General features: G+C 36.8%; 1 protein-coding gene across 1 annotated transcript; it reads left to right on the top strand.

The window, feature by feature from the left end:
* LOC109234145 (zinc transporter ZTP29) lies at positions 5,565-12,565 on the top strand. Its single transcript, XM_019400009.1, has 12 exons — positions 5,565-5,953; positions 6,559-6,617; positions 7,098-7,190; positions 7,290-7,379; positions 7,469-7,550; positions 9,252-9,307; positions 9,726-9,782; positions 10,340-10,380; positions 10,817-10,884; positions 10,994-11,050; positions 11,152-11,269; positions 12,110-12,565. The coding sequence occupies exons 1-12, from the start codon at positions 5,890-5,892 to the stop codon at positions 12,153-12,155; spliced, it is 831 nt and encodes a 276-aa protein (XP_019255554.1). The 5' UTR covers positions 5,565-5,889; the 3' UTR covers positions 12,156-12,565.

The raw sequence follows: 21,791 nt of genomic DNA, 5'->3' as shown, positions 1-21,791 counted from the left end.
CTGGCTAACTAGAAACTAGTTATTCAAAAAGTGTGACCAACCAAAACAAGATATTCAAGTTGTAACGACAGAAGCTTCTTAGTTTTGGAGGCATTATGGGTAAAATTCTAGACGTGTTTTGGTTCTATGATGGAGCTCTAATCATGCTGGCCGCTGGTTAATTAGAAGCTACTTACCTATGTTTATACCAAAGAAGGGAACAGGTTGATTTTGATAGGACAGAGCTTCTAAATCTTGGGGTCCAGTGTGGGTGGAAATGTTGACATATTTTTATCTTTGATTGGGCTCTAGTCATGCTGGCCTCTGGCTAATTAGGAACAAGTTACCCAATTTGTAAACTAAAGAGGAAAACATTATACTTATTTTGATCGGTGAATGGTTTAATGGTCATCAATGAAAAAAATATCTGGAACCAAAATTTGTAAGTTCTGGAAGCCATTATGGGTAGAATCTGGGGCTCTAGTCACTCTGGCCGATGGCTAATCAGAAACTAGTGAACTACTGTAAACTGAATAAGGAAAAAAGCCGTATTCACTTTGGATAGGCTATGGTCTGATGGTGATTCAAAGGTGAAAAAGAAAATCTGGAACCCCAAGGCCTGTAAGTTTTGGACGCCATCACGGATAGAATTCTTGATGTGTTTTGAGTCTTTAATGGGGGTTTAGTTATGCTGGTCACTGGCTAATTAGTAACTTGTTATGCAATGGTGAATTGTTGCAGGAAACAGCTATTACATTTTAATAGGCCAGTCATCAGTTGTTCGTCATCAGAAAAATAGGAAATGATTGACTGGTGGTTTAGAGATGCAAGAAAAAAATCTGGAAGCAAAGCTTCTATGCTTTTGTAGGCCACAGTAGTACAGGCCGTTGGCTAGTTGTCACTAGCACTATGGGTAAATAGAAAAGGGGAAACTTTTTTAATTTTGACCATGAAAATATAGCTGCACTTGCAGTAGGTATTGAAGAGAAGAAGGAATTAGAAGAATCATTTTAGCCATCTACTGTTATAGAAATTATTTTATTTCTCTATTAATATCAGTTTTCATTTGTTATTTAACTCTGGATTTGTAAAGTATATGACTTAGATGTCCGAAAGAGTTGCTAATGAATTTATTGACGGATTATATCTTAATATGAACTCCTAGTGATTGCTATCTAAAGGATTGTAGTTTTGATATCATGAGATGTTCTGGACCAAATGCATATTCTTCTTGAAAGAACGTGCTCCTGGGAGGTCTTCGGTTTGTGCTTCTTGACTTCGTTTGCGTTGTTCTTTATTGACTTTTTTTTAAGCTGAAATTATAATGAAGTGCTTTATGCTTTATCTTCTATAGGCTATAATTTTTTCCACATGCCCCTTTCCGATGGATCTTATTATTGTTACTAGTTTCGAAGACCCAAATGTTTTTATGTATTGTATTGTTTTGAACTGTGGGAGCCTAATTGTGGCTTAAGGCGTGGAAACAGCTCTTTGTGATAATATAAAGAGAAAGGAATATTCCCACTCTTCCTCCCTTCCTCGCACTACTTGAGATGCACTTTGTGCACATGTAAAGCCCTTATTCTATACTTCTTTTTCGTTAACCTTCATTAGGCGCTTCGTAGTAATTTCTCTATTCTCAGTGCTCCAACCTGCCTAAGGGGTGATGGAATTCTATCCATTGTGCCAGTTCTTGGTGGTCTTATTCTATGCTTGTATACCAAATTAAGTTTCCTAATTTTTCAGTCTATGCAGCTGTTAATTTTGAGCTGAAAATGCCATGGAGCTCTATGGTTCTGGAATTTGAAAGAGATTATTATTGTTCTATTGCGTTATCTTCTTAGCGTGTAAATAGTATGAGCTAGTTTCTGAAGCAACTGCAGGTTTGATCAGTTAGGAACTGAATCATAGTCTTTGAAGTCGAGATTTGTGCTTCCCCACCAGCCTTAACTTGGGTTCCCGTCCTTTCCTCTCTAAAGCTATGCTCTTGAACACCGAGGTTTTCGCGATTTGAGAGCTCTTATTATCATAAAGATATTTTATTGTGTTAGATTGGAGGTAGTAAGTACTTGATGCAATAGTTAAGGTGCGCACAAGAGAGCTTGGAGACAACTTTTATCAGAAAAAGGGAGAAGAAGATAATTCGTACCTCGTTTTTGTGGCGTCTGGAATTTGAACTTCACTGATAGTATCTGAAAGCTATGTTGCGCGGACTCTCCAAAATATAGCTGCGTCCGTGTCGGATCCTTCAAAAATGCACTACTTTTGGAGGATCCGACACTTATCCTGCCACATTTTCGGAGAGTCCGAGCAACACAGTCTGAAAGTTTTGAGATTTTGGACTTGCTTAAAAAGGAAATTTCTTTCTAATTCTGGGATGTTTTTCAGCCGGCTGCTGATCACTATAACAATGCTTAAGTTGACCGATAATGTCATTAAAAAATAGGAATTTTTACATTCCTATGCCACATAGGAAACCTTATTACCCTCAATGTTTAAGGTTTGGTTTAATTACACTTAGTATACCAAATTATCAATTCTATACCATAGTGTATTTAGCACATTATTTGCGTGCGCAGAAGTATACTAGCATTATTTTAAACATTGGCATTGAATTTAGTACATTAGCAGCTGACTATTGTACCTCTCCTTTTTAATATTCAAATCTTCCAACCGATAATAAACTCTTCTTAATGACCCCATGTCAACTTCATATTACTATATTCCCCAAAATGCAGATTTTCCCAGTGCGATCCCAGACACACACACACACATACACAGACCCCACCCCCACCCCTTACAACCACCCCCATCAGAAAACGTGTCTTTCAGTTTCTTTTCCATTGCAGATGTCCCATTTCTGAGTGATTTTATTTTGTGTCTCACACAACTTACACTAGTTGTGTGAGGCCTCTTTTTATCTCACATATTTGTGGACCCATATCTTACACATCTGGGTCCACAAAATTCTGGGACCCACACAGTTGTGAGACAAAAAAGAGGCCTCACACAACTAGTGTCAGTCGCGTGAGACACAAAATAAAATTTTTCCCCATTTCTGGTTCATCTTCCCCATCTTGTTCAATTCCTACTTATTTGATATCTTAACTAAAAAAAATACGAGGAAATTGAGTCGTTTATATGGGGAAAAGCAGAGGAATTGTGACAATATTTCATTGAAAAGAGAGTAATAATGGAAGCAAAAGCAGAAGATTTGTAGAAGTTTTAGTTGTTTTTGATTTGTGAAAATAGAAAACAAAGTATCTACAATCAGAATACAAATAATCTACAATTTATCTACAAAATATCTACAAACTGGGTACATTGAATTTTAATATCCCAATCTCCATTCAATTGTAGTTTAATTGGGATTTTCGACATAATTGCGTTTTTGGCAGAAGATTTGTAGAAGTTTAAGTCGTTTTTGATTTGTGAAAACAGAAAACAAAGCATCTACAATTAGAATACAAATAATCTATAATTTATCTACAAAATATCTACAAAACTGGGTACATTGAATTTTTATATCCCAATTCCTATTCAATTGTAGCATAATTGGGATTTTTGACATAATTGCGTTTTTCCAGAAGATTTGTAGAAGTTTTAGCCGTTTTTTATTTGTGAAAACAGAAAATAAAGCATCTACAATCAGAATACAAATAATCTACAATTTATCTACAATTTCTGCAATATGTCTTCTTCTTCTTCTTCTTCTTCTTCTTCTTCTTCTTCTTCTTCTTCTTCTTCTTCGAGTTTCAATCTGAAATTCGGTCAAAACCAAGTCTAATCTTCACCAAAACTCCTCAAAATTGAGATATAAACTCCAAACCATATTCCTGATTATTTTCACTAACACCCAATCCAAACAAATAATGATTTTTGAAAACCCAAATTTGAACTCAAAGCTTTCAAGCTTTTCAATGACTGTCAATGGTGGAATTGCTGCTCTCTTTTCATTTGCTTTGTATTACTGAAATTTGCGATTGAGAAATAGAGAGATGTAGAGAGAATGTCGACGAATAGAGCTTTTGCAGGACCGATTTCTACAATTTGAAATTGAGCTTCTGATTTCGACGAACTGAGCTTTTGACTTGTGTCATAAGCGAAAATATGAAGAACAGATCTGAGCTTTTGAACAGATTTGATTTCGACGAATTGAGCTTTTGAACAGATTTGATTTGTGGCTAAATCAATTAGAAGATTCTGTTCCTGAATTTTAGCACGCCTAATTAAGAAGATTCAGCTACTAATAATTAGTATTTAATGAATGGTATAATAATTGTAGGAAAAATGTGGACAGGGCGGGTAAATTAGAAAATGTGCACATTTTTTGTAATAAAGTTTCATATATGGTATAGGAAGGAAAAAATCTCTAAAAAATACAAAGTCTTTTTATGAGATCAATTTTTCGTTGTTCAATTATCAGCTGGCTATCTTCAACGAGGAAAAAAGTGTGTATATATTCTTCTTTTCCCTTGCTTGACACCTTTATTATTATGTGTTGGTATATTTATTTTTATGTTTCAAAATAATTTTGTGATTTTAAAGACAGTTAATTTTTCCTGAATTATCTTCTACAAATAAAAATTCCTACGACACTTGAAATTTTGTATTTCTCTCCGTGATTATTTGAACAATAGCAAAGAAAGCATGAATTTCCTTCATCTTTTGTCACATAACTTACATACCCAAAGAGATCTCAATGATTTCCTTTTCCATTTAGTTATATCCATTTGTTACAATCTTTTTTAGAATTTTGACGTCTATTAATATATTATCTCACCTAGAGTTGGTGGTTTTTGCAAAGAAAAAATTAAACGACTCTCCTACATATATATTGAGACTTAAACTTTGGTAGTCAGAATTATCTCACAAATTGTACTAATAGAAGCTAGAAGTAGAACATGATCGACAGGATAATTGGCGTGAGCGTGACCAAAAAATTATAGAAATATTGATATTTTTTTACGTGGTCTTTAACTTTTGATCTTTGCTTGTCTAGGGGCAGAAAAAGGTTAAAAGTTATAAGTATTGCCCATGGGAAAGCGAGGGGTTATAGTTATTAAACTTAAAGTTTAAGCGGGGGCAAAAATTCAAGACTATCCACTTTGAGGATTATTTGTATACTTTTCCGTGAATAATTGTCTAAGCCTAAATATAACATATTGAGACGTTTTAAAATATAGCCACTAGTTTGTTTTTTTTTTTTTTTTTTTTTTTTTTTTTTTTTTTTTATATTCTAGTTTGTGACATATTCAACCATTAAGCATTTTTCAAGTATATATGAAAATTTTCGATGACCTATGGTTTGACTTAATCTTAAATTCTTAATTACCAATTACTCAAAATAAAATGTGAATTGACTTAATTTTAAAAACTCGAGATGGTACAGTTGCAATTGAAAAACAAATCATGGTTCCTAAACTATACAATTATACTAAAGAAACCAACTAATGGTTGCTGACAATGTACAAAACTAATAATAATAATAATAATAATAATAATAATAATAATAATAATAATAATAATAATAATAATAATAATAACAACAACTCACTATATGCTAAAGCAACAAGTCAAAGTTTCTAATTTCTTGAACCCCTCCATTTCCATAATCTCTTTCCTTTAACTGTACATATTCTCTTCTTTGCCCCACTCCTGAAGGGAGCTGAGCTGAGCTACTACTTATATATTTGTGCAATCTTTTAATCTTGGGGGTCTCCAAGATTTGATTTTTAAGAGACCTCTTCTTTCCTAAAGCTTAAATTTTCAATTCTTGATATCAATCTCCAGCACCCATTTGCTTCGTCTATAGAATAGCAGAAAAAAATAGGAGCAAAACCCCAGATTTTTCTGGGAAAAAATTGGCTATCTTGGAATATATAGGGGTTTTAGAGCAAAGGGTATTCTATGGATTCTCAAATTCTTGTTGCTCTTGGTCTTTCTATGTTGGGTGGCTTAAGTACCTCTCTAGGTAAATAAAAATTCTTCGTTTCTTTTTTTTGGTTAGGAGTAGTTTATTTTTCTACTTTGCAAAAGTTCATTGATTATCAGAACCTGATATGTGTTTTAATTAATGTTTAGTTTTGAGTTATGGAAGTCAAAGTGTGGTCTTTTTAATTTTTGTGCTCAATCCATTGGTAATCCTTTATAGTGAAAACCATATTGCTAAAATTTCAATTTTTATACACAATTTCAATTTGAAGGGGAGCATTGGCGTAACTGGTAAAGTTGCTGCCATGTGACCAGGAGGTCACGGGTTCAAGCCGTGAAAACAACCTCTTGCAGAAATGCAGGTAAGGCTGCATACAATAAATCCTTGTGGTCCGGCCGTTCCTCGGACCCCGCGCATACCGGAAGTTTAGTGCATCGGACTGCCCTTTAATACACATTTTCAATTTAGCTCATAAAAACTGTATAATACACATTGAGGACCGATGGTGCTATTACTTTAAGGTTGTTGTTTCCATATACTTCTGTGTTTTTTCAGGTTTCTCGAGTGTTTGAAACTATGAGAAGTCTCCAATAAGAAGGTTTAATGATTTGAATCTAATTACTATTTGTTATCTTATTGAGCAGGTGCACTTTTTGTGGTTATTAGCCAGACTCCTAACTTGAAGATGCTAGGACTTTTACAGGTGATTGTTAATTGTATTTGTAAGAATGTTAGAAGTGAAATGGTTAATTTCAGTGATTCATGGTTTTGTTGTCACTTCCTTATTTAGGCATGCTGTCTTGCTAGATATTTACTGTTGGTTATTTTATACTTCATTTCGAGTTTGAGTATTTTTAAGGGGAGCCTTGGTGCAACTTTAAGAGTTGTCGCTGTGTGACCAGGAGGTCACGGGTTCAAGTCGGAAACAACCTCTTGCAGAAATGCAAGGTAAGGTTGCGTACAAATAGACCCTATGTGGTCCAGCCCTTCTCCGGAGCATAGTGCACCGGGCCTTTTCGGGATTGAGTATGTTAAAATTTGAACATAAGAAAAGGATCATTTGATTGTTAATTTACTGATTGTTTGAGCTTTCTTAGCTTTAATGAAATTGTTATGTTCAATGGCGTAAATCCGAGAGGTATATAGCAGAGTAGAGGCCTGAATATTTTCTCCCATTTTGCAGGGGTTTGCTGCTGGTCTTATGCTCAGCATATCATTCTTTGACTTGGCTCATAATGCTATAAACTCCATTGGCTTTTTGAAGGGAAACCTCTGGGTGAGCTTTCTCCTGATTTTATTCTGAACTTTATCAACTTTCCACCAAAAGAAGAAACATACAGTTCTTGGCTCTTAATCAAATCTTTCGGTCGGTCAGTTTTTTGCAGGTGTTATCTTCTTTGCTCTTGTTTCACATTTTATCCCAGAACCTACACTTGCACCCATTTCAAGTGCCAAAGGCAAAAAGGTATTATTTTGATTTGTTTTCTACAGGAGAAAGTCTTGTTCATGCAAAACATAGTTTTAGAATAAAAATGGTTTTCTGCTTGAGAACAGAAAGACGGAGATGAAAGGAGTAAGGATATGATGAAGAAGCATCGCCGCCAAGTTTTATTTAGTGGAATCATCACAGCAGTAGGTCAGTCTGCTGTATTGGCTTGCTGATAATTCTCTCAAGTTTCACCAGCCTGCTTTGTTTCTGTTATGCTGTAAACCTCCCTTTGAGTTCTTATTTTGAGAACTCCGAACTCTTTGTGCACTAGGTCGGATTAAATGTTATGAGTGGAAGCCTATTTTTGATGCTTCTCGTTGTTTCAGTCTTATTACGGTCTACGGACATCTTTATGCAAGAGACATCAGGGGCGGAGCCACAAACCTGTGTACGGGTTCGGCAGAACCCAGTAGTTTTGGCTCAGACCCTGTTTTTGGATAAAAAATTCATCTAATATGTATAAATAATATATTAAGAACCTATTAAACAGCCTTTTCTGAAATCCAGAACCCATAAACTCAAAATCCTAGCTCCGCCTCTGCCAAGAGTACATTTATGTTTAAAATAAATATTGCTTACTCTTTACCTTCAAAAAAAAGAACTTGCTTGCTCTTCACATTAATGTCCCTGAGTAGCACTCCACCTTCACGAGAAGTTTTATTAGGAAGTTAGATTGATAATAAGTAGATTGCACCCACAAGTAAAGCATAGTCTTGAGCAAATTCGTTAAAATTACATGTTTTTTGTACTACCCATTTCTGTTATGAGAAGAATATTACAAGCTTACTCAAGTTCTTTTTCTTATCTAGTTTGTCATTTGAATTAAGGTTACCCTTCAGTTAAGCTAAGTCTTTTTAGTAAGGTGCTAGATGTACAAAGCCTTGTAGTTAAATGATTCTCTTCCCTTCATTCCTTATTGACTGCAACGAAGGCCTCTAATTGGACTATCTTGGTAGGACTTATTATGCTCAGAGTAATATGTTAAGGTTCTTTCCATAGTAAAAGTAGGTTTTCCTCAATAGTTTGCTGGAAACCATACTCCCTCCGTGCCATTTTATGCGAAAGAGTTCAAAGTATGAGGGTCAAAACCCCTAATATTCAGCGTGCATATGGGCATAAATTCTTCAACTTTTCTGAAATAAAATATGTTTTGGAAAAGTACATGAAAAGTACTATAAGTCAGCATAGTTAATAATTTGAAATATTTAAAAGACTTGGGAGAAAGTAGTAGTAAAAGGAAAAGCTATTTGACTCCCAAGTAGTAATAGTCATTTATCTATTGTGCAGGAATTTTCTTTNCCCCTCCCCCAAACACATGGCTTTTATTTTATTTTTTTGGATATAAGGAACAGCCCCTATTGGCATGAGGTGATTTTAAATGGAGTAAAGTGGTCAATGAGGATTTTTATAGCTGACTTCAACTTCTTTAGGACTGAGGCATAGTTGTTGCTGTGTTGTCGTTAAGGAACAGCCCCACGTTCTGTTACAGACTTGATGCTCATTTACCTATCAAGTTGTCTTACGTCCAATTCAAGGGACCATATTTTCTAGTATGAGATGTTCCTAAGTTTTCATGACTTTTCTTGCTAATAAGAATTCTATACTACTTGCACGTACTTCTGGCAATCAAAGGTCATTTGTCAAGTTTAACATTTTGAGCTACTTGTACCCAAATGCTATACAAGTCAAATTAACTTCACAATCTCCATTTCCTGTTAAACTACACTTCATAGAATTAGATGAAGGGAGTAGCAATATGGAAATAGAAGAGAATGGTATATGCATTTGATCCATATTGCCTATTCAATACAAGATGTATAACATGATTTTATTGGTTTTTCTAATCAGGTATAAGCTTGCATAACTTTCCTGAAGGGATGGCCGTGTTCCTTGGATCAATGAAGGTAGTCCTCCTTTCTTGATTATCTGATGTTTATAATCTTCTCTATCAATCACTTTAGTCATTGTCGCTCAACCTACAATATTTTTTTAATTCTATGTTAATAACTGTAAGAGTGACAAAATTTCAATTAATGAATAACACCTCAAATCCCAAACTAGTTGGCATCGGCTATATGAATAATCTCTATCCGTTTTGCTCTATTTAGGCCTATGACATTCCATACTAAATAGTTTGTCTTCTAAGGAAAATTAGGTATTCTCAAAGACTAGACATTACCTGTTAGTTGCAGAAAGAGTATGTTAGTAACTTTGTTTTGTTTGATGAGAATACATTTTGAAGTCCTTTTAGCAAAAGGTCTCAGTTATAAACATATAGTAATTGTTTAAAGTTTGTTCTGTTTTCATCATGCTTTTCTTTAGGGACTTCGGGTTGGTCTAAACTTGGCTCTTGCTATTGCTTTACACAACATACCAGAGGTATACTTCATTCACATTTACCAGTCTCTTATTTCCTGGTTTCTGTTTGTTTCTTGAGTGCAAGAATCCACTAATGAACTCCTTACTACAGTTATAATGTTTGATATCTTGTCCTATCATAGTATGTGTATATGCAGGTAATTGATTGCTTTATTAATCTTTGTTTCATTCCCTTTTGGCCTATGAAATCTTATTCAAACTTTCTCTGCTGAGCAGATTGTTGTTGATTAAGCGTGTAACCGTTAACAGTATGTTAATCATAACAAAATCAATGTGCTTATCAGTTTTTCCAAGAGCCATGTATGACCTATATTTCAGGATAAGACCTGTGCATATCAAGCACTTCTGATTCTTTCTCACATTTTCCATATTATACCAAATTGCCAACTGAGTTGGGTTGAGGCATAGTTGATTGAATGGTTGATCGATTGACAATGCCTGGGAAGGCATTTACTGTTGTTTTTACATGTTGATTTTGATCAAACGAGAAGAGGCTAATGGATGTGCTCTTTTTGTTTATTTTTTTCCATTGCGGGACCTGATTTATTTGGTTGCAGGGTGTTGCTGTTGCACTTCCAGTTTATTTTGCAACACAGAGGTAATGATTCCTGGTAGACTAACTTATGACTAATAATAAGGAATGGTAGCATCTTTTGCTACTGTGTAAATCTTGGTTTCTTTTATTATGTCGATTTTCTAATGATTTAGTTATTGACTCCAAGCATGTAAATATCTTAAACTTCAATTTTTGTGAAGTCATATGGATGTTGTTTCACCAGGGGTCGTGTTATGTGTACATACTTATGCTTTAGGCCTTGAGGCTATTTAAATTATTAGACTAACATTAAGGCTATTTAAATTATAAGACTTACATTAAGCTATTTAAATTGTAAGACTTATATGCACATAACTAAAGTTGCTGGAAGCTTTAGAATATAAGAAATTAAAATGCAAAGCCCATATTTTTGTGTGCACTATTCCTTTTTATTTTTCTTATTCGCTTGAGATTTATATGGTGAGTGTATGTGTCTTAGCAAATGGCAGGCATTCAAATTGGCAACACTTTCAGGTCTTGCGGAGCCCCTGGGCGTAATTATTGTGGGTGAGTACCTTATATTTGCGTCTTTTATCTTAAGTAAAACGCGCAATAGACATGAATCAGTGAATAGGTTATGAATTCATGAGTTTCTCTGAACTTGTATGAACTGCAGGGTATCTATTCCCAAGCAGCTTGAATCCTGAAATTCTGGAGGGCCTCCTCGGAGCAGGTTGATATAATTTTTATTTCCTTTAGTTTCATGGTGAAAGGAGAAATATAGTCTATAACTTTGAATTACCTTATTCTTTAACGGATCGTTTGTGCTTTCAGTGGGTGGGGTGATGGCATTTCTAACCTTACATGAGATGCTTCCATTGGCATTTGACTATGCCGGTCAGAAGCGAGCTGTCAAAGCTGTGTTCTTTGGTATGGCTTTCATGTCTGCGAGGTGAGATTATTTCTCTCAAACTTCAACGTCAATTCTGATAGTTACAGTTTTTTGTTTGATATCATGCTTTTCATCTGGTGGAAGCTCCTTAGCCAGATCCATTTTTTGAATGTATATCTGTACTATAGAAATGAAAATATATGAACTTTTAGATTCTAATGGTTGAAGTAAAATCTTATGGAGAACTTTGTTTTTTAGTTAATGCTAGTCGTTAAGAAAGTCAATAATACTAGTATACTACTAAGCTGACACTTGAATCTTTTACCCATACTAAGAATTACTAAGGAAGAATCCACCGTTTCTACATATTGGTTGCAAAGGATGCTTCAGTTTTAAGTTTTTAGATGAGATGATCGCACAAGATGGTACCAGCGTAGATAGGGGTCTTGAGCTCTAGTCTCATTGCCACCCATTATTAGAAATAATATCCACGTTCTTGGCCCATGAAAAAGAATCAGGCCCGCATTGTGAGGTGGCGTGTTGAAGATATAATTAAGTAAATAAAAGTGTACTCTCTCTAACAAGATTTCAGATGGGATGATTACAACTTTCAACAGAGGCCAACAACAACAACAACGCTAACCAGTAAAATTCCACAAGTGGGGTTTTGGGAGGGTAGTATGTATTCAGACCTTACCCCTACCTTGTGAAGGTAGAGATATTGTTTCCGATAGACCCTCGGCTAAAGAAACGCATAATCACCGCAGTTAAGATAAGGAAATACGACAACGGAGAATCCGTGTAAAGAACATAGACCGTATTCTGAATATCGATTTTGTTATATGCCTTCTTTCTTTTTCTTTTACTTCTGGTGTAGTTTAACCTTCTCGCCTATTGCAGCCTGTATTTCCTTGCGAGGTGCTTGCCAGAGGACATGAGTTTGTAACTCCCAGTTGTTCGGTGTTTCATGAATCGCGTTGCTGAACTTTAACGGGATCTTTTCGTGGTGCCTAGCTTCAAAACTACCACATGCACTCTTAACAAATTTATGAGGCGTGGCGTTTGGTTTGGCGAGCTGAATGCATGAGAAGGTATAGCAGCTTCTGAGATTGTTTTATAGAAAAATAGGAGATGTACACATCTGAAATCCTCACCCAGAATCTCATAAATATGAACTAGAGGTACATGGGTAAAAAAATTGGGAAAGAAAGAAAAAAGAGGCAGACAATTGAACTGTTGAAGAGTGACTTGTCAAAAAAGAGAAAAATAATGTTGAATAGTGATGTAAATTGGTATTACTCTTGCTATTGCTATTGCTTTCTTCCATTTATTTTTCCCCGGTCCTTACATTGTTGATATCATTTTCCTGGCCTTGTTGTTATTTACTTTTTCCTATCTTTCTCTCGAGCCGAGGGTCTTTCGGAAACAGCCTCTCTGCCCTCCAGGGTAGGGGTAAGGTCTGCGTACATATTACCCTCCCCGGACCCACTTGTGGGATCCCAGTGGGTTGTTGTTGTTGTTGTTGTAGTGATGTAATTACGGGGACAGCCATTAGCTGCATATTTAATTTCCATTATATAAAATTACCAAACTTTTACTATCTTCTATTTTGCATCTAAAATTTCTGGAAAGAGGGATGATGTTTTTCAGTAGGGATCATAGCTATTGCTATGTGTGAGTTAATTTGATGAATGATTTATTCTATAAAAGTAAAGGCAAAAGGGCAACTCGGTGCACGAAAATCTCGTGTTTACGTAGGGTTCGGAGAAGGGTCACACTTTGTTGGGGTGTGGCCTATAGATGACGAGTTGGAGCCGTGAAATCAGCGTATATATCAATGAAAAAAACCACATTGCAAAATACTAAATCAAACTCTAAATATGAATTGGCTTTTTGGTTCTAAATTTATGGTGTGGTTTCAATGCTAACAAAGTACGGCTTCGAGCCGTGGAAGCAGCCATTAATGCTTGCATTATGTCAGCTTATCTATATCATATGTGTAACGGGCTGCTCTTTTTTTTTTCTTTGTTAACAGAACACTAAATATAAAATTGCAGATGTAATACACTTCATTCTGCACCTTTATAATATTTATTTAAAGTCAAAGAAGGATTACCTAAAACTAATTGGAGAACATTAGAGAACACCAATTATAATGGCAACTAAATTCATTTAAAATCATTTTTCATGATTCACGTAGTACAATCTATAGATTCTTGAATCGAAAAACATAAAGTTGAAGGAAAGAAATCTTAAAAAAGATTTTATACCAAAGTTGTCTAACCAAAAGCAGGCTATAGGTTGACTTTGTAGAATGTGAAACTATTCACAAGAAACAGTGTGAAATGGTGGTGTGTGTAAGTTTATTTCAAGCCATAATATTATGGGGTTCTTGCTGTTACTGAATCAGTGAAATTCATTGCTACTGTTGCTAACAAAAGGAAGGAAAAGCAACCTTATTCTTATTAGCTATTACCACTTGAACTTTTCTTTCAACACTCTATCATCATGGGTTCGAGTTGTAGAAGCAGTTACTGATATTTGTATTGGTAAACTGTCTACATCACATTTCTTGCGGTGCGACCCTCTCTCGAACCCTGTGAGAATACTGTGAGCATGTGATTTTTGCCGACTAAAATATTTAATTAATTATTTTAGTATTTATAGAATTTGTAAGAATTTTTGTTAATTGTTTACATTTAGTTGCATTTTTTTTTGCACTCTTAATGTTTTAAAGTCATGAAAATACCAAAAATATTTAATTCTTCATTGCATTACATTTTAGGTCTTAATTGCATGTTGGATTTAATTACTAGTCTTAATTACATTATTAAACAAAATCACAAAAAATACTGGTCATGTTACATTTGTAGTTTTTAGTCATAAATTAGTATTCTCCTTTAATTTTTTTAAGTAATTATTTTTTATGTTAAAAATAGACAATTAATTTAATTCTACAAATTAGATTTGATGTAGAACTTGGTTTAGGATTTTAATTAATTTTATTAAGTTAAAAATCAAAAAAAAAGGGGAAGAAGGAAAAAGGAGAACAAGGCTTTGTAAATTCCGAATCGGGCCAAAATCGTTTTCATTGGCCCAATTACTCCAAAATAGCACGGTATAGCCAGTTTTCGGACTGGTCAATCAAAAATAGCCATCGTTTACCAAGTCAATAAAAAATAGCCACCATTTTGCTGCAATAGAGACCGGTCCAGCATAATATACTGGAGTTCGGTGCACTTGTGTATGAACTCCAGCATATTATGCTGGACCGGTATACTTTGCCAGCTCCAATATAATATACTGGAGACTGGAGCACTGGTGCTCCAAACTCTAGTATATTATACTGGACCAATATACTTGCTGGAACTCCAGTATATTATGCTGGAGTTCTATTGTACTTATGCTGGAACTCCATCATATTATGCTGGAGTTCCAGCAAACTATCCTGGAACTCCAGTATAATATGCTGGAGTTCCAGCATACTATCCTGGAACTCCAGTATAATATGCTGGAGTTCAAGTATACTTATGTTGGAACTCCAGCATAATATACTGGAGTATTTTTCGGGTTTTGAACAGTGTTTTCGCTCAGATTTATCTTTACATAAAAAGTGGCTAAATTTCGATTACTTTTGAAATTGGGCTATTTTGAACGACCAGTTGTAAATCTGGCTATTTTTAAATTTCTCCCCCAAAATCCCCCATATTCGCCTCAGCCCAAGTCAAAATCGGCCCAGTCCCCCATCAAATGACCAAAACGATCCCGTTTTGGTCACAACAAACCATCACCCTTCATCCAATTTAATCCAACGGACCGGAACTAACCTACCCTTCCCTTATAACTGTCCTAACCCCTCAAATCCTAGACTCATCTCCCTCACCCCTCTTCTCTTTCACCCGCCGCCTCCCGCCGCCGCCCGCCGAAAATCGCCCATGGCGGCGGCCCAACTCCAAACTCCCTAAAATGTTAAGCACATAACCTCCATCGTCCTCTCATTCCGAATCCACCATTATTTTCTCCAAAAAAATCACTCATTCTCTCTGAATTTTAGATCTAAAAATTAAAGATCCAACCTTTTTACCCCCTTTTCTTCTTTCTCTGATTGTCCCCCCGAAACACCCTATTTTTTCATCAAAACTTTTGATAAAAGAATACGGCAGATCCATCTTATGCCCATCTCGCGGCGGCTGGATTCCGGGCAGGTGGTTGCCGACTGCCTGGAGCTTTGAACTTCATCTCCCTTTCTTTTTTCGGCAAATGATGAAAATTGTGACATAAAGCACTAGCCATTAGAAATTTTCGGCCAGCGTTCATGTTATAATTTCCATTATTGGCAAAATTTTGCTCGTCAAAGTTTGGAATGGTTTGACCGTATGTCCGTCTCTCATCAGATTTTCTTTTTTTTTTAATTATTATTTTAGTTTTCTCTTCTCCAACCATAGGTCCATTGACAAGAAACCCAAAGAGGGTATTAGGCCTATGGGCCGTATGTCCCAGTTTTTTTTGTGGTCCAAGTTTAAAAGATGAATAACAGTCTTTTTAGGGGTACTTAAGGTATTTAGGCTCAAAGAATCTTTCCATCACTGCCTAGGAAGGTTTTAGGAAAGTGAGGGGTGGGTTGAATAAGCAAATAGTACAAAAGAATTGGGGTGGAAACTGTGCAAAAACATAATCGGTGAGGAGTGGGTTTGAATTTGAAAAATCTGATTTGTTGCCCTAGCAAGGGTATTATAAATACACACCTTAGAGTAGACAAAAAGGGATAGACGGCAGAAATCTCACTCAAAATAGTTCACTCAAAATTTTCTTCATAATCTTGAGCTCTTCTTTAGCTTTTAAGTATTTTTCCGGGGTCTAGAAAGGTGAACGAACTTTTGGAGCTATGATTGTTGGTTTCTTCTGCTGAGTTCCCGCTTCTTAATTTCAGACATTTATTGGTTTATCTAGCTGATTTTCCACATTTAGGTATGTTCTTCATCTTGTAATCACCTGTTTAAATCAATAAATGCAAATATGAGATTTTAAATGCCTTATCATGTGTTAATTAGTTTTGTTTGTTTTTAACATCCATGATTTTCTTTTCGGGTATGTTAATGCTTGTTTAATGACATGTGCTGAATATTTTGCTTCATTTAGTTCCGTATATGAGAAGCTTAAAAAATCAGCTTTAATGCAATAAACACACAGGTTTCCTAGATTGGTTTTGGCTAATTTTTTTTTTGTGTGTAAAATTCTTATGACTTACACTGAATTAATTTGTAATAGACTCATTTTAAAATTTTTTCTCAATAAATTTCAGTCCGGTTTTGGGCCTAAATTTGTTAAGGCATGACAAGTGGGTCATATATGTGTTTATGGATAAATTTTGTGATGTTCTTACATTAATCTTTTGCTTTTTTAATAATTTTCAAAACTGATTATAAGGCTGGCATGTTTGTCTCTAAGAATGTCCAATTGTTTAATTACAACTTTCGAGATCACTTTTTTTTTTACGATTGTCGAGCAGTTGCAGAACAGTTGACCAAAAACGAAGAGTGAAAATTCACCAACACTCAGAATCTGAAAATTTGAAAGGACAAAATGTTAAGCTCATATCCGATAACGTCGTAGTAATGAACGTATTAATGATTGCAGTAATCAATTTCCTCATTCTCCATCATTTTCCTCCATAAACTCTTGACTTCACAATCATCTCAAATTAGTTAATTTTTTTTTTAAAAGAATCCGTAGTTTGCTTTAGGCGCGTAATTAAATCATCGTGATCATGGGCACAATTCTCGTGGCATGGTCACGATACGTAATCCACAATTCGGGTGTGCATTTCATGTGACCCGATCATAACTTCAAACAATAATAAAATACATATGTTGTAGATCGTGGGTACGGTTCCCGTGACACGATTCGTATTGTGTACAAAAAAAACACGTGTTCGACATCGCGACTTGTTCAAACAAACTTCATAAATAATAAAAAGCGGTTAAAAGATAAAAATGCATTTAAAACATGTATAAAATCAGATAATTAGGCCAATTATTGATAGTTGAGCGATCGTGCTAAAACCACGGAACTCGGGAGTGCCTCACACCTTCTCCCGGGTTAACAGAATTCCTTACTCGATCTTCTGCGTTCGCGGACCAAAAATAGAGTCAATTTCCTCGATTTGGGATTTAAAATAAACCGGTGACTTGAAAAACCTTAAATTATTCCAAGTAGCGACCCTGGAATTAAATAAATAATTCCATTTAGATTACAGTTACTTAAATTGGAAAAACTCCCTATCCGCTCGGGAAAAAGGAGGTGTGACAGCTCTGGCGACTCTGCTGGGGATCGAACCAGAATCTCTGGTTTAGGGTTCAAGAATTCGAGCTTAGAATAACTGTTATACTTCGCTTTTATTTATTATATGATTTTTACGTGTTCTAGCCTAATGTGCTAAATGCCGCTCTTTACCGCTTTGATATTGTTAGAACTGTATTACGAAACCCTTCTTCCCTCTAAGTCTTCTAAATCTTCTAGGAACTGCACGCTGGCGTGACTTCTTTTCTGTTAGTGCCATACCCTAATTTAGAACGAGGTTCGGACAAGTTGCAAAGCAGGATGATCTTTTGGTTAACGGTACGCTGCCCCCCTCCCCCCCCTCCCCGGCTCGAGTTGTCCGCTCGGGTAAGGTAGGTCTAGAATAATACACCCAGGTTTTAAACCTAGAATAACATAGCCTCATGCCGGATCCCTAGTAGGAACGCTTGTTTGCATCACGTGCATTTGAATTTGGGGACTCAACACGGGGGTTGGGTCCGTCTATGACAGGTGTACCCGAAGTAAAAAAGACCATCCTAATGCATTTCACGTGCTACTTGTGCATTTATTTGCTTCGACTTGCATGTTGACCGGCTTCTAGAATAGGGAAGAAAAATCAAGAAAAACTAAGATTAAGGTAGGAGAGAGAAAATCATCCGTCTTTGAAAACCCTCTGTTCAAAATATCCCGAAACTCTGCTGAAATTTTGAAAAAAAGAAGCAAAAGTCATTTCAAAATAAGTCATATTTTCCTGTTGCGTCAAAACTTACCGAATTACGCGGGTTTGATTCTCACCGGATGTGGGATACGTAGGCAACCCTCATCGGGTTCAGCCCCGCTTTTGCAAAAATAGCCAAAAATATGAACATGTCGGCATTTTTGTCATAATAAAGTTAGGTGATGCCGTTTTTGTCCAAATAGCCAGAAATGCCCGACGGGACGCCGGAAGGCTATTTTTGGAAGAATAGCCACCTATGATCCCTTTTCTAATTTTTGGCCACTTAGCAAACACAACCCTAAAATCTTTCCTCCTGAAGTGCTGAAGGGCCGTATTTGCAAAAGTAGTCGCGATTTGTTTAAATTGAGTTTTGCAAAAATAATCTTTTCTGATCAGTTTTCAAATAAAACTCACATGTTTTAACCCAGTCACCCTATTCTTATAAAATGTGCAGAATGAGCACTATTTAGATTTTACCGGTAAAGGTTATGGATCAGATTCCACTGGCACTCCACATGTGGTGGGAGGATTTGGGAAAACAAGGGCAAGATAAGGTCAACCGATACTTGGGGCACTCACTGGACTATTGAAGATTAAACATAGAAGTGATTTGATAGAGGCATTAGTGTCATTCTGGGACCCCGCCCACAATGTTCTGCACTTCTCAGATTTTGAGCTTACACCTACCTTGGAAGAAATGGCGGGTTATGCCGGGAGTACAGAGGGATTAAGACACAAGTACCTGATATCTCCAAGCACCGTTACTCCCCACAAGTTTTTAGACTTACTGAAAATAAACAGGCATATCAAGATTGAAAGTCTAGCAGGTGGAGCTTCCACTTTTCACTTTCTATACCAACGGCATGGGCATTTAAGGGGATTCGAGGACCCAGAAAGTGGACTCTGCAGTAAAAGAAAACGATGAATGTGGGAAACGATGGTGGCATTTTTAGGCCTCTTAGTGTTTCCAAGGGAGGACGGGAACATTGATTTGTGTGTAGCTGGCGTTGTCCATGTTTTGACTACCCAGTCCAAGAGTACCCTCGCACCCATGATCGTGTCAGATATATTCGGAGCTCTCACATCCTGTAAAATCGGAGTAAGGTATTTTTAGGGTTGTAATCTGTTATTGAAAATGTGGATGATCGAGCACCTTTGTCACCGTCCTCGATACATGAACTACGTGTCTATGGGAAAAAACTACATCGAAGAGTTTGGTACACGAGTGACATGATTCGAACTACCGGAAGGTGTTGAAGATTGGGTATCTCGCTTTCGTTCTATAACCGCGGATAATATAGAGTGGACATTGGGTTGGCTTCCCGTTGATGAGATTATTTACATGCCCGCCACAAGTCCCCACTTCCTCGTAATGGGCCTCCGAAGCATCCAACCCTGTGCCCCATACCGCGTTTTGAGACAACTTGGAAGATTCCAAACAGTTCCTAGAGATGAAGATCTTAGTATTCATGTGGTCGAAATCCTCTCAGAGGCTCAATTTCCTGAAGAACTGGTTTGCCATGTTGGAACGAATGCCAGTATTTGGGGGTAAACACCCGAGTACGCGATTTATCCAGGGGCGAGGTTTTGCCTGGTTATCTTGCTTGGTATAGGAAGAGAGTCGCGACGAATGATGAATCTGAAAGGCCGACCAAAAGGCCTCATATCCAAGAACTTTTTGACGCATCGCAAGAACAATGGGCTTGGTTAGCCAAAGAGAATGACTACCGGACTACCATAAGCAAACTAGAAGATCAAATCAGAAACATCAAATTTGATAGTGGTTTGCAGGCCTCTATGGATGAAGGATAAAAGAAAAGGTTGGCCCGAGAAAATGAAGCCCTCCGAGCTCAGATTCAGAAGATGAAAATAGCCGCTGAAAACCCGACAAGAGGCGAGAAAGACGAAAAACTCATAAGCAATCTGAGGAAAAAAGTGCACGATTATGGGTTTGATCTGGCAAAGGCCGAGGATGAATTGGCAAATGCCCGGGAAAAATTGGCAAAGAATGCAGAAGAACGGGGCACAATCTTAAGGAAAAAACTGACTAATCTCGAGAATGAAATGGTCCAGCAGGCAAAGGATTTCGAAGCAGAGAGAGATCATTGCTATACATTGATCTCCCGACTGAAAGAAGACATACAATAATTGCAAGACCAAAACCATACGGCCACGCAAGTATTGGAGGCCCGGTCTCAACAATTTGGACGCCTACTCCAAGAAAAAGGTGTCATCAGAATGAGGATTAAAGAAATTGCTTATTATGTCACAATGAAATGCCATGAATGTGAAGATATGACCAGGTCTATGTTCTTTGCTACTTTGATGACCTTTGTCCGTCAAGTGATGGCTGATTTAGAGTACATTCAAGAAGAGATTGCACGCAGGCCCGCGTCGAGACCGACTGATGTCCCGCGGGCTCCCGGAGTAGTGTTGGAGGCTCTTATGTATTCCTGATTTTCTTTTGGTTTTGAGTCTATTTTTCACCTTTTCGAATTTGTTAGTCTTTTCCAAGTCTGTTTGTTTTGAGTCTGTATGTTCCCTTTTATCGTTAGTATTTTTGAGTCCTTGTAACAGAAAAACCCAAAAAGATTTTATTTAATGAAATATTGAAAACCCAAATTTTTTTCCTTTCTTTTATTGTTATTTCGCATTTATTCTCTCAACTACGTAATGATCTGATTCATGCGGCTTCGTGATACGTAGGCAATCCCCATCGGATTCGATCATAATCGTAGACAATGTGAGTGAAAAACAAACCGAAAAAGAATAAAAAGAGGAGAGAAAGAAAAAGAAAAATTGAATGAAAAAAGAAGGAAAAGAGCGAAGAAACAAAAGAGCAAAAACGACAAAAGAGGAAGAAAAAGAATCAGGATTTTGAAATTTGAGAAAAGAAATAGCAAAGCCGGGATGAAACACACAGCCGCTGCAAAACATTTAGACACGTTTAACTGTTCAGGTGCATTGCATCCCCAATATGCGATTCCCTATCTGTTAAACTTCTCAAACTAACTAGTTTGTTATGTGGCACAATAAGAACAGGTCACTGTTTCAACGCATGGTTGGTGTTTTTGGTAGTCTGGCCTTCGCATCCTTACTTCACAAAGATATCCAAAGGTAAGTATCCTATGGGCTCTCGAAGGTCAGCTACGATTTATTAATCCTTCAGGATAGCCCGGTATCGTTATGCCCAGTTTTTCAGAATCAGACAGCGGGCTGAAAAAAACAGAATAGTTGTGTTGCCGTATGTTAGAGATGTGGGGCTTGCTTCGTCTAGTGGCAATAGAACCCGCCCGATTACAATCCCGGATTTCGAAAAACCTGCTTCCGGAGCAGCGGAACCTTCAACGTCCTACTATTCCCGTAACAAGCCATTCATCGTTGGGTACTACTATGTCGGCCTATCTTTCACACCGGTGTGCCTTTCTGAGGTTCGCCCCAACAGCACGTTTCTAGGAGTATTCTTCCGTGGTAACAGTATTTACCGCACACCACTCAGTTTACTACGGCACAGCACAAAAGTGCTAGCGCCATGTTTCAAAAACCGCCACTTTCACTTCTTTT

Source organism: Nicotiana attenuata, chromosome 11, assembly GCF_001879085.1.
Source record: "Nicotiana attenuata strain UT chromosome 11, NIATTr2, whole genome shotgun sequence".
Lineage (NCBI taxonomy): Eukaryota > Viridiplantae > Streptophyta > Magnoliopsida > Solanales > Solanaceae > Nicotiana > Nicotiana attenuata.
The sequence above is the reverse complement of the archived record's forward strand: the minus strand, read 5'-3'. Positions and strand labels throughout refer to the sequence as shown.

Bases quoted from the DNA above. Each gene is read 5' to 3' on its own strand.
- LOC109234145 (XM_019400009.1), top strand. From the start codon at position 5,890: ATGGATTCTCAAATTCTTGTTGCTCTTGGTCTTTCTATGTTGGGTGGC. The intron at 5,954-6,558 runs GTAAATAAAAAT...CTTATTGAGCAG, and splicing joins TGGCTTAAGTACCTCTCTAG to GTGCACTTTTTGTGGTTATT. The intron at 7,191-7,289 runs GTGAGCTTTCTC...TCGGTCGGTCAG, and splicing joins TTTTGAAGGGAAACCTCTGG to TTTTTTGCAGGTGTTATCTT.